General features: G+C 40.1%; 1 protein-coding gene across 2 annotated transcripts; it reads left to right on the forward strand.

Annotated features, from left to right (window-relative positions):
- Window positions 1-4,386: 4,386 nt before the first annotated feature.
- On the forward strand, window positions 4,387-10,550 carry LOC149105767 (uncharacterized). Of its 2 annotated transcripts, XM_089271283.1 has the most exons (4): window positions 4,387-4,509; window positions 4,725-4,853; window positions 7,553-8,393; window positions 8,893-10,550. In XM_089271283.1, exons 2-4 carry the CDS (start codon window positions 4,752-4,754, stop codon window positions 9,225-9,227), a joined length of 1,278 nt encoding a protein of 425 aa, XP_089127409.1. In that variant the 5' UTR covers window positions 4,387-4,509; window positions 4,725-4,751; the 3' UTR covers window positions 9,228-10,550. The 2 variants fall into 2 exon arrangements, with proteins under 2 accessions (XP_089127409.1, XP_089127408.1); XM_089271282.1 differs by lacking the exon at window positions 4,387-4,509 and having other exon boundaries at window positions 4,577-4,853.

A 10,550-nucleotide genomic window follows, 5' to 3' on the forward strand; every position in this document is an offset into this window, starting at 1 on the left:
GAGCTGGAGCACAAACACCTGGAAGCTCTTGAGTGGATGTGTGCGAGGCTAGACAATGGACAAAGCAAGGACTTCGAATCGTTAGCTTCTGACATATCCAAGAATTACCCTCGACCAACGCCGGTCTTTGCAAAACGAGTTCAAAAACAGTGGTGGAAGACCCTCTAAGGCTTTAGTGAAGCTTCTTCAGGCTTTGTATCTCAATCTCACTGTTAGGGATTTTCTGAGGTCATTAACTGAAATAAGGCGAAATGACATCGTACAGGGACTTCAGCAAAGAATAATCGAGAACGAAAGCAACACAACACTTGCTCAACACAGTCGTTGAGCAAGTACTGCAAATTCTGATGATATCGATTCTGACAGGCAGACAAATTCTTAGAGGGCTAAGATTTCTGGTGGGCTATTTTTAGTGGGCTATTTGAAAGAAGACCGAAAATGGGAGGAATGATACAAGGATGGAATTGAATTTTGCGACCATTCGCTTCAAACGGGAAAAGAGGAACCCTAACTATGATGCTATGTAAATTGAAGAGGGAATTTGTTAAAAAACAGCTCGAAAATTACTCCTAAAAGTTGAAAAGTTGCTCGTGGAATCTGAAGACTTGAATAGGCTCTATATATGCCTTTTGTTATTTGAAAAACTTTTAGACTTGTAGCTTAACAATCCCGTGTTGTTAGAATCTCAAAACGTAGTCAAAATTTCTGATGTTGACAAACCGTTGTCGCACACAATGTGTCAATAATAGTTATTCTTTTCCATCAGTTTCTGGTCGTTCGAACAAACGGAACTCAACTTTGTACTCCTTAAGTAATTAAAACCTCAGAAGTTTTGTTCGTGGAGAGTTTATTACATCAAATAGCGCAAGAAAGACAATGGTAATAAAACAAACTTTTTTGTTGACCAAGAAAAGACTCAGACGTCAGTTGAAAGAGGCCTGCCCCGCGTTTTCTTTAACGCTAACTTTTCAAAGGCTTTACCAGTTCTTAGGAGGGTAGGGTGAGACGGCTCATGTTTAAAAGTGTTTTTCAGAAAAACTGGTCTAGTACAAGAGGACACCACATTTTAAAAAAGGCATGTGCAATTTACCCTTTTTCCTTATTATTAATCTTTAAATCTACTATAAAATTGCGGAGGTAAAGTTAAAAAAATGTACTGTTGATGGAATTCGATGAACTTGCGTGAGCCTCTAATCTATTGCAGTTCAACACAAAACATTTCATTTTGAGTCCTATAAAGTAGGGAAAGGGAGTTGGGATGCGCACATGTATAGGGTCACAACAGGAGTCTCGTTGTTACTAGACGGGATGTGAACAACTTGACAGCTGATTGCTTGTAGTACTTCGAATTATACAATGGACGGTGTAAACCTCTTGTTTTGATTGGTCTAGAGGAAAAATAGGGGATTTTATTTTTTTCTCAAGCATCTGAGCGGGCCGGAATCCTAAATCCTCGAATTTGATTGGCTAATCATACGCACGTGACCGGTCCAGTTTTTTACGATACGGCTCACGGGCCGGATTTTTTTTCCCGCTGCCTAAATTTCGCTCCTAAAAGTTAGCGGTAATCGCTAATCTTTTGCCTTTTTTACACATCCATCGGCGATTAGTCAACGCAAGTTTATCTCTGTTCACTTTAAAATGGCAAGGAAAGTCACTGTAAGTAAATTCAATTGAGTGTTCAGTTGAGGTTGTGAGAGTTTGCTTAATTGTTTGTAGCTTGGCGCTGTAATGGCGCGTAATCCTGTGTTTCTCTCGCCGTAAAATTTGAGCCTATTTCAGTCGAGTTAACCTCTCTGATCGTTGCTGTATTTAGAAGAATTTCTGTGGAATACACTTAACGAATTTCCTCGCTTTCTGCTATTCAATTTACGGTAGAAATGTGACGAAGTGATTTTAAAAGCAACGACTGACAGAAATTGTTTTTGTAGTAAAACTTCAACTTCGCACGAAATTTCACACCGCAAAAACAATTTTGGAGAACTTAACTGGTGAAATAAATGCAACTAACACAAAGTAGTTCGAAAAAAATCTGTTTCTTAATACATCTTTCTTTGTCTACTATCTGAGTTACTCGCTCGTTGCCGAGATTTTTTACAAATCGTTAGTAGACCGCGCGCAAGCCAATTCAATAACAAGAGTTGCGTAAACAAACCCATTTGTAATCTGTAAAACCAATTTACTGCAGGAAAAAAAATAATAAACATGTTATTTGCCGGCTTACGGTCGGTCCGTATGGTGAAAAACTGTGACCTCGGGCTTGAAAATGCTGCCCTCGGCCTGCGGCTTAATTTGGTAGGCAGAGACGCACAAAATAAGCAGCCTTTACCGGAAGCCCTTCTTGAGTGCGCACGAGTTCTTGAGGTCAAGGGCAGGCATCACTTTTTTACAAGCTAATTCCTCTGAAATAAAGTGACAATAAAGTTGTTGTTCAAACTTTGTCCACTGGATTTTTATCATATGAGAACTTAAATTTTGAAATAAAAAGGGGGGTGCCCGCGCTCATTAAGGAGCAGCGAGACATTGAAAATTCCCCATTTTTGACATTATTTAATGCTTATTATCAGAACGCATGCATTCCAAGTTATAAATCTCTGTGAGCCCAGACTCGTCGCATTAAACTACACTCAATGCATTGTGTCGGATACAAATAAACATTTTTAAGTTTGATTTGGACAGAAAGCTAAATGGTTGATAAAAATTTGAACCAAATTTCTTGACATAGTTGCCAAACGTCAAAAAAGAAAAGACCACAGTGTATGTGCTATTTCCTTATTTATTCAATTTTCAGCAATAGAAATCAGACCAGACTCTTCTCGCGCAAAGCTAATGATTAGTTGGTTACAATGAGTGGAAAAAAGGTGGGGTCCCCGTGCTCGTTGGTGAGCTATAGCCATTTTTCAACTGACAGAGCTCAATATCAAGGCCAATCCGCCATGTTTTAAATATGCCCGTGCACAAGCGCGCGCTAAATGACGCCATAAATTATGGGCAGTAAGGATGCGCGATGCAAAGCGGAAGAAGAAGATAACGTTATCTAACGAGGGTTAAAACACTTTACAGTTAAAACTGATAACCTAGTGGCCCTTATTATAGTATACATAAAATCTAATAAATAAAATAACTCAGTGACTAAAATACTAACATAGAGTTTGACTTGAGAAATAGAGAAATGGTCGAGACCTTAATATGATTCCTTAAGAAAACACACATTAATGACCTTACGTTTCTATCGTGATTTAATATAAATATATCTACTAGCGTTCTATCATAAATGCTGTTCTCTTATTGGCTACGCTACTCGCTATCTATTCTGTTGTAAATCAGTGCGTAGCGGTTGCCAATAAAAAGGCGGACGCTTCTTCGCGTTTTCGAAGTGTCTGGGAGGAGGATCGATTTAGAAAATTTACTTGTTTAGTTTGAACGACTAATAGATTTATACTAAAACAAGTAGGACGCTCGCTTTCGATTTCTATGCGTGATCGCTGATTCGGGCTGCGATAGTAATCTCGAACTCATAATGTAATTGTTAAATATAATTACAAAGAAGATCATCACTAAGCTACGACATAAGGTGATAAAGGGTAGACCAGCATACAATAAGCCACGGCAAAACGTTATATGTTATTAACATGTTATACACTCTTTGGCGCGCGGCTAAACCAGGTGGGCTAAGTGTTCTAACATCGTTAAAGCAACAAAATGTTGTATAGCAGTGTTTTTGAACGATTTGGCGGGGCCAGTTTGTGTCAAGAAAAATCTCGGGGGTACTTCCCTGCGTAAATTATACCAGTAGTATGTGCCTGCCATAAGGGTATGGTCGTCGTGCCGTTTTCATCTGAAGGCGCGCATCTAAATTGGTTTCCATCGTTTTATGGAGATCGTTTAGATATTTGACAACTAAATATGATTTCCAGAATAAACGAAAATTTTTCAGTTTTGTTCTTGAAAGAATCAACCGACTTGCGAGGCTAATCACCCCAGGAAACTGGAACTGCCAATATCCTGTGCTAGAAACGCAAAAGCCTGGAAAATGCACATTAGGACCATTTTTCCTGGATCTCAGTCTGACCATCGTTTAGATCTGGACCATTGTGGCCTTAAACTGTGGGTACCGGCTGCTTAAACTAATCACAGAATCGTAAAATTTTGACAGGGCTGAGGAACATCACTCATCTTCTCGAGAGTTTATTATTGATGTTGTTACAAGGGAGGTCGCACTGTACGTTATACCCCAGAGAAACACGGTGTAAAGTAGTTTCTTATAAGGTCACTGATGTTCCTGTTGGGTAACTCGTCGTTCGCCTGGTTTGTTTCATGTTTGTGTGACGCGACACTCCCTCGAGGGGAATCCCCGAATACTTGATACCCTCTCGGGGCTAAAGTAATCATTTTCCCTCGTTCTTTCATTAACTTATTTTTCTCCGTTGTGCATGCTTAGGCGTGTAGATAATATTTACTACTGACTTGATTCTAGACAGAGAGCAAAAAAAGAGAACGCATCGTAAGGTAGGTGATGATATTAGCAAATACACAATATTGCGCCCCAATTTTGGAGGCATTTCATTGTGCGTGAGGTCACTTCTGTGATGACTCATGTCTCGTAGGCTACTGTTCACACTATTTTCCTGTTTCAAAAGTCCGTGGTGACTACTTGTGCATTTTTCGTTCGACTCAGCTGTGTCGACATCTAACCAGCAGTTTGTGATCTTCCTTCTCTGCAGTATAAAAGAAATCTCAACGAGACGACAATGAGCCTATCACTCTGCAAACCACGTATATCGTCGTCAAGATGCGCCGCCACGATGGAAAAAACATCGAGTCCTGTCTCAATCATGATGTTTTGCTTTTTGGTGAGAACACAACTTAAATATTTTATTTAACGGCGAAGGAAAAAAATAACTGTGAAGGGAGAATAATGTGACTGTGTTTTGATTGCTTCCTAAGTTTATACAACTGTAAGTAAGCTAATTGCTGCCGCTGAGTAAATTTGCTTACGCAAGTAGGTTTGTGTTTGCATCATCAATCTCAATTACAGCGATGAGAAACGTTTGTGTTCTTATGTACATGTCTTGTTTAGAAAAAGAAATAGCCGGAACCTTCAAGTTAAATTGTGTTATTTGACAAGGCTTTTGAGTCGCGATATCTTAATTAATTGTTTTAATACCCTTGTTTTTGTGCATACGTGTTCAGTCACCCAATTGAGAATTACAATCTTCGTTTGTAGTATTTTATCGCCGACACCATCACAGTTAGGTTAGAGATCTTCGCAAATACAGTACATAACATCGAAAAGGTCGTTACATGGCTATTTTTCGGGATTTCTAAATGAACACAATGAAATGAAGTATAGGGCTCAAATGAATGATGATCTTTCACGTTTGTCCTTTTAACAGAAAATGCTTCGCTAGCACAACTGAGAAAATGTTGTGTAACGAAAACACTTAAACTGTAACTCACTCGATATATAAGCACAACCTCTCCTCACGTTGATCCCCCGTTACTGTGTTAACGATTAAGAAAATGCAATGCAGAATTGTTCAGTTTGAATAGATCTTGTAGATCAAGACAATTAAAGCGAACGATGGCGGGTGAGACAAAGTGATAAAGATTATGCCACATGTATGTTGATGTGGCGTTACAAAGGTCCCACTGCAGAAGGTGTAACCTACACTCATGGTGACTCATCAAAATATTCTCCATTAAACGCAGTCACAAGGTTGCGTGGGATGTAGCTATTTAACCGCTATGTACATGAAACTGCGTGTGCAGAGGCACGCGACGCTATGTGGGCGAAATTGCGTAAACCGTATACGAAAACCTGATCGATTATAAACCACTTTATTTATTTTTCAATCCGTGAAAATAACGAAACAGAAGCAGTTTAGTACATTATTTGAAGCTACACTATCTAGGCTGACATTCAAAGCCAATTTATAATGTACAGTCAAGGGTCATCTAGCTTTAGGAAGACCTTGAAAATCCACAGGACACTTCAGTTTTCACGAGTTACGGCCGAAACATATTGACCACTTTGTCTTAAAAACTCTAAGCAATTGTAGGCCTTTTCAGTGTACGCAGACTTATAAAAGGTGTTTTCGTCTAGCTGCAGGAATCGGATACGAACGTAGTTTGACGAAAAAAGTATAACCCTGTAGAAAAGAGTAACACATTTATTTATTACAGGAAACAAATAATGACGATCGACATTGATCGGATGGATAAAAATGTTCCTAGAAATTTAATAGCCGTTGGCTAATGCATGTATCGTAAGCCTGTACACTTAATCTTGCGACTAAGATATTACGACGTCGAGACTTGGTGAGGCTGGTATCCGGTTCACCGAACGAAAGGCTTGTTTTAAGGACCTCTTCATAGGAGCCCGGCAACCGGGCTGGCTCGGTTACCAGGACGGATTTTGTGGTCAGTTCATATTGGAAATTTCAGCTCGGTCGACCGGGATGAAATTCAGGAAACACAACCAAAATGGTATATACTTGTATCGTTCGCGACTGTCGTAGTTTTGTGAACTCCTGTAACTTCACTGATAAAACTAATTCGTATACTTTTGAAGTGGAAATACGTACATTTTGGCCGGTATGTTGCGAAAGCGAAGCTATTTTGTCGAAAAAGTCTCGTCTCGGTCACCCGAGCTGGAGTGTTTATAAGGGAAAATTTTCATCCCAGTTACCAAGATCTCGGTTGCAAAAACCGAGATCTCGGTAACCGGGCCAGCCCGGCCTCTCATATAAACACATCGAAATTTTTACGAAGGAAAGAGTGGTGAGGCGAGATCTCGGAAACCGAGCCAGCCCGGTTGACCGGGCTCATATCAAGAGGCCCCCAGGGTTCAAACTCAACGAAAAGTTGAGGGAGGGTTAATTTTGATGCACGAATGTAAGTTGCCAGCCATATTCACCTTTTTAAAGAACTTCGGCTCAACGGACAGAATTTTTATCGCGCCTATGCTGACCAAGTCATTGCATTCATCTTCTGTTCATCCGGCAAAGAGTACTTTTAAAAGCAACCGTCTCTTTCTTTGTGGTTCTCAAGAATTGCGCGGAAAGCAGGCGCTGGTTTCGCTCGAATAGGCGCCGTATCTGTCGACTATTTCTTAATCTTGCTTCCACGACTGTGGTAAAAATACCAAAGACGATTCATGGCACTTTCGGTTTTAGTTTGTTTATGGAGGCACTTAGACAGAATATATTATTCACGTTATGCCAGTCTTAAACCAAAACGCGCATCTTACTACAAAACACGTCTTTTGCTTGCTTCGAATAGAAAAGTAACTTATATCCTGAGATGTTTTTGAGCTGATCGAGTTGTTGTGATTGATTTACAGTCACCATACTAAATAGCTTTATGTTAGAGTGCATCGCAGTGTAAGAAGTACAATTTATGAGTATGAATATGAAATTCATATATTTGAACTGCGGATTAAAGAGTGAAGATCTGATAGTCGCAGTTAGAAACACTACTTAAGCAGTAGTGAAAATAAAGCGTGAAATTGTCGAGTTGACACTGAATAACTATTTCGTTGCCCAAACAGGTTTATGGAGCTGTCGCAGACTTTCCGTGCAAGCCTGAACAAATCCACTGGAATGCAACAACAGGGAGGAGGTATAGATGTTTAGAATGTCCCGACTGTCCCGCGGGATCGCAGCCTTCCGTCCCTTGCGGCACTTCTGTTGCATATAGGACTCCAGTTCACTGCATTTCCTGCCAACTTGGCAGAACATACTCGGACAATTACGGGAAAGCGCGTTGCAAGGCGTGTACTGTATGTTCGGAAGGAAAGGCGATAAAAAGGAACTGCACATTATTCTCGAACACTAAGTGTGACGATAAATGCGCTGAGGGGTATTATCATTTGCCATTTGTGTTCAGTTGTTTTCGTTGTGAGAAATGCTGCGGAGACGGGAAGGACGAAATGGCGCAGGAATGTGCGCATTATCAGAACAAGTGTAAAGCCCGTTCAGTGCCGTGCCCTAATATGCCTACAAAGGCTTCTAAAACATCGCCACACGGAAGACTATCAACCAGGCAAAGTCAAAAGATCTCAATGACCTTACAGACCACTCAACAAGAGAGGCAGTCGCGCGTGTCCCGGATACCTACTTCTTTTTGGTCGGGAAATAGCAATTACACAGGTGGAGGCATGACATGGCCCGAGTCAAGAGAAGGAAGCACTGAAAACAAAACACTTTGGGTAGCAGTGGCACTCCTAGTTGCAGTCTTAGCAATATTGATACTGTTGGCGGTTTTCAGTACGAGGCAATCCAACCAACCTGGCTTCAGATGTCATTGTTTTTTCACTAATGCCCCCAGTGCTGTACTCTTTAACCGCCAACAGCCTGCGTCTACCTCACAAGAGAGACTAAACCTCGTGGGTGAGTAACATCATAAATCTGTAGGTAGTCAAGACAACCACGTGCATGCTTGTTTTTTTGACAATAACACTTAAATAAATTAAAGATGTCTCTCGAATTGCCGTCTCCTATCAGAATAAGTTTTGTTAAGACTTAAAATCAAGCCGTATAACTTTTGACCAGGCTGGAACTGCTGCTTAACGGAGGTCATTTCTTCAGTAGATATAAGGGTAAGATCTAGACAGGCCTATTCCAAAGAGGAAAAGGGAGGGAGGGGATAAAGAATTGAACGAAAATATCTTAAAGAAATAGCGGTTCAGATAGTCCAATAGAAACCGCTTAAGAATCCACTATTATACGAATAGTTTCAGACGGGTTTGAAAATTTCCCCTTTGGTTGATCAGAAAAGTGCCTGTGTTGAAAGTTGTTGGCTGATCGGTGAGATGTGTTCTCCACGTATTACAGTCGGTAAGAGAAAGAGAGAGAGGATGCCTCGACTAATTATCTTTGCATCTCACAGGTGATATTACCCTGGCGGAGCTAGAGAGCAGCCGTTTGGACGTGTTTGACGAGATATGCTTAAAGATTGATAATGGAAGATTGTGGTTCAGACGCGACTACGAACGGTTAGCTTCTAAGTTCAAGAAAATTCCTCTCGAAGTACGCAACTCTTTGCGAGATCAGCTCGGTGTTGAAGGCGGGAGTCCATCTAAGATGCTGCTGACTCAGTTACAAACAAAATATCCAGAGCTTACTCTGCGGCAATTTGCTGAGAAACTAAAAGAAATCGGGCGAAACGACATTGTACAGTTACTTGTGACACGTTCAGCACAAGACCTCTCACCGACCCAGTAATGCTGAGTAATCTGCGGACTACAGCAGTGCTGTAAGATGATCAGCTAGACTACGAAAGACAAAAGAGACAAAAGAGACAGAGGAGACAGAGGAGACAGAGGTTGGTCTCAGTGTAAAATGTTAGCGGAAGACCAACTAACTCTCAGTTGAATGAATAACATGGTGTCATTTTCAAATTGTTGGCCATTTTCGAGTGTCGAAGGTAACTCTTGCTGAACCCTAGGGTTACCTTAGCCGCCTTGTAAACGCTCTTCTAGGGATAATTCCCCTACCCTGCTCAAGCCAAACAACTGGGCTGAACCAGGGCTGCATTTGACATTGCAACTTGTTGTTGTTGTCTGGCAATAATACGTAACATAACGGCATTCGGTAACACTTGTAAACAGCAGTCCAGACAGGAGAATCGACTTACCAAGCAGAGCTATTCCCTTGTCGGCCATTTTGTTTACGATTAAGTTGTTCCGGGTGGTAGGGTAACACTACGTGTAAAATTTTGCTTTTAAACCCAGACTATCTTTGACCCTCCTGCTAGGGTAACCCTTCCTCCCTGTAAACAGGGCCTATAAAGGATGGATTGAAGCTCAGCAGGAGTCGAAAACGCAGGCATGAAGACACACCCAAAAAAGAACTCATCATTACAGCTTATGGATACCCAAAAAAGCCAAACCAAACAAAAGGAAAAACAAACAAGAATAAAAAACAAAACACAAATATTAAATAAAATAAAGATTAAGCTAAATTTATACCAATTTATTATTTATACGAATTTGTACAATTCATGAATTATTATTAATAAAGTAACCCTTCAATTAATCAACCGATCAATCGATAAAGTATTTTCATAAAGTTTAGGAGAAAGGAAGGCTCTACAATGCCAGTTTCACGTTATACTGTGAATATTGTGTCAAGCTGATTTATTTAAAAGTATTGCTACTTTTACAAATGTCACGGGTAGTGTATATTTTGCCGAAGACAATTATATATTGAGAAGCATTTGGAATGAATTCAGTCAGCTTGCTTGCTTGCTTGCTTATTGTGAGAAGCCTGAGTTGCTGGGATTATAAAAAGGCATAAAATTCAATGAAAAACATTATATTCTAAACTGAAGCTTTTCCACTGAGACGAATTTTTTTTTGTGATGAGTTGATCAAAAAATGACACTAAGAAATACACATAGATTGTAATTTGAAAGGAAATATATAATATTGGCAGAGTAAAGATTAAGGTTAAAATTGATTAGCTGTAGATTAAAATAAACGATACTCAGATTCTTTTTTGCATTGCTTATCCGCTGGAGGATAAATAACTAAACAAAAAAATATA

Source organism: Orbicella faveolata, unplaced genomic scaffold, assembly GCF_042242905.1.
Source record: "Orbicella faveolata isolate gen_17 unplaced genomic scaffold, um_ofav_v1 contig_34, whole genome shotgun sequence".
Classification (NCBI taxonomy): domain Eukaryota; kingdom Metazoa; phylum Cnidaria; class Anthozoa; order Scleractinia; family Merulinidae; genus Orbicella; species Orbicella faveolata.

What these genes read in the sequence shown, in the direction of transcription:
- LOC149105767 (XM_089271283.1), top strand. Translation starts at nt 4,752, where the DNA reads ATGAGCCTATCACTCTGCAAACCACGTATATCGTCGTCAAGATGCGCC. An exon ending in TCATGATGTTTTGCTTTTTG is followed by an intron (nt 4,854 to 7,552) that starts GTGAGAACACAA and finishes TTGCCCAAACAG; the next exon opens with GTTTATGGAGCTGTCGCAGA. An exon ending in AGAGAGACTAAACCTCGTGG is followed by an intron (nt 8,394 to 8,892) that starts GTGAGTAACATC and finishes TGCATCTCACAG; the next exon opens with GTGATATTACCCTGGCGGAG.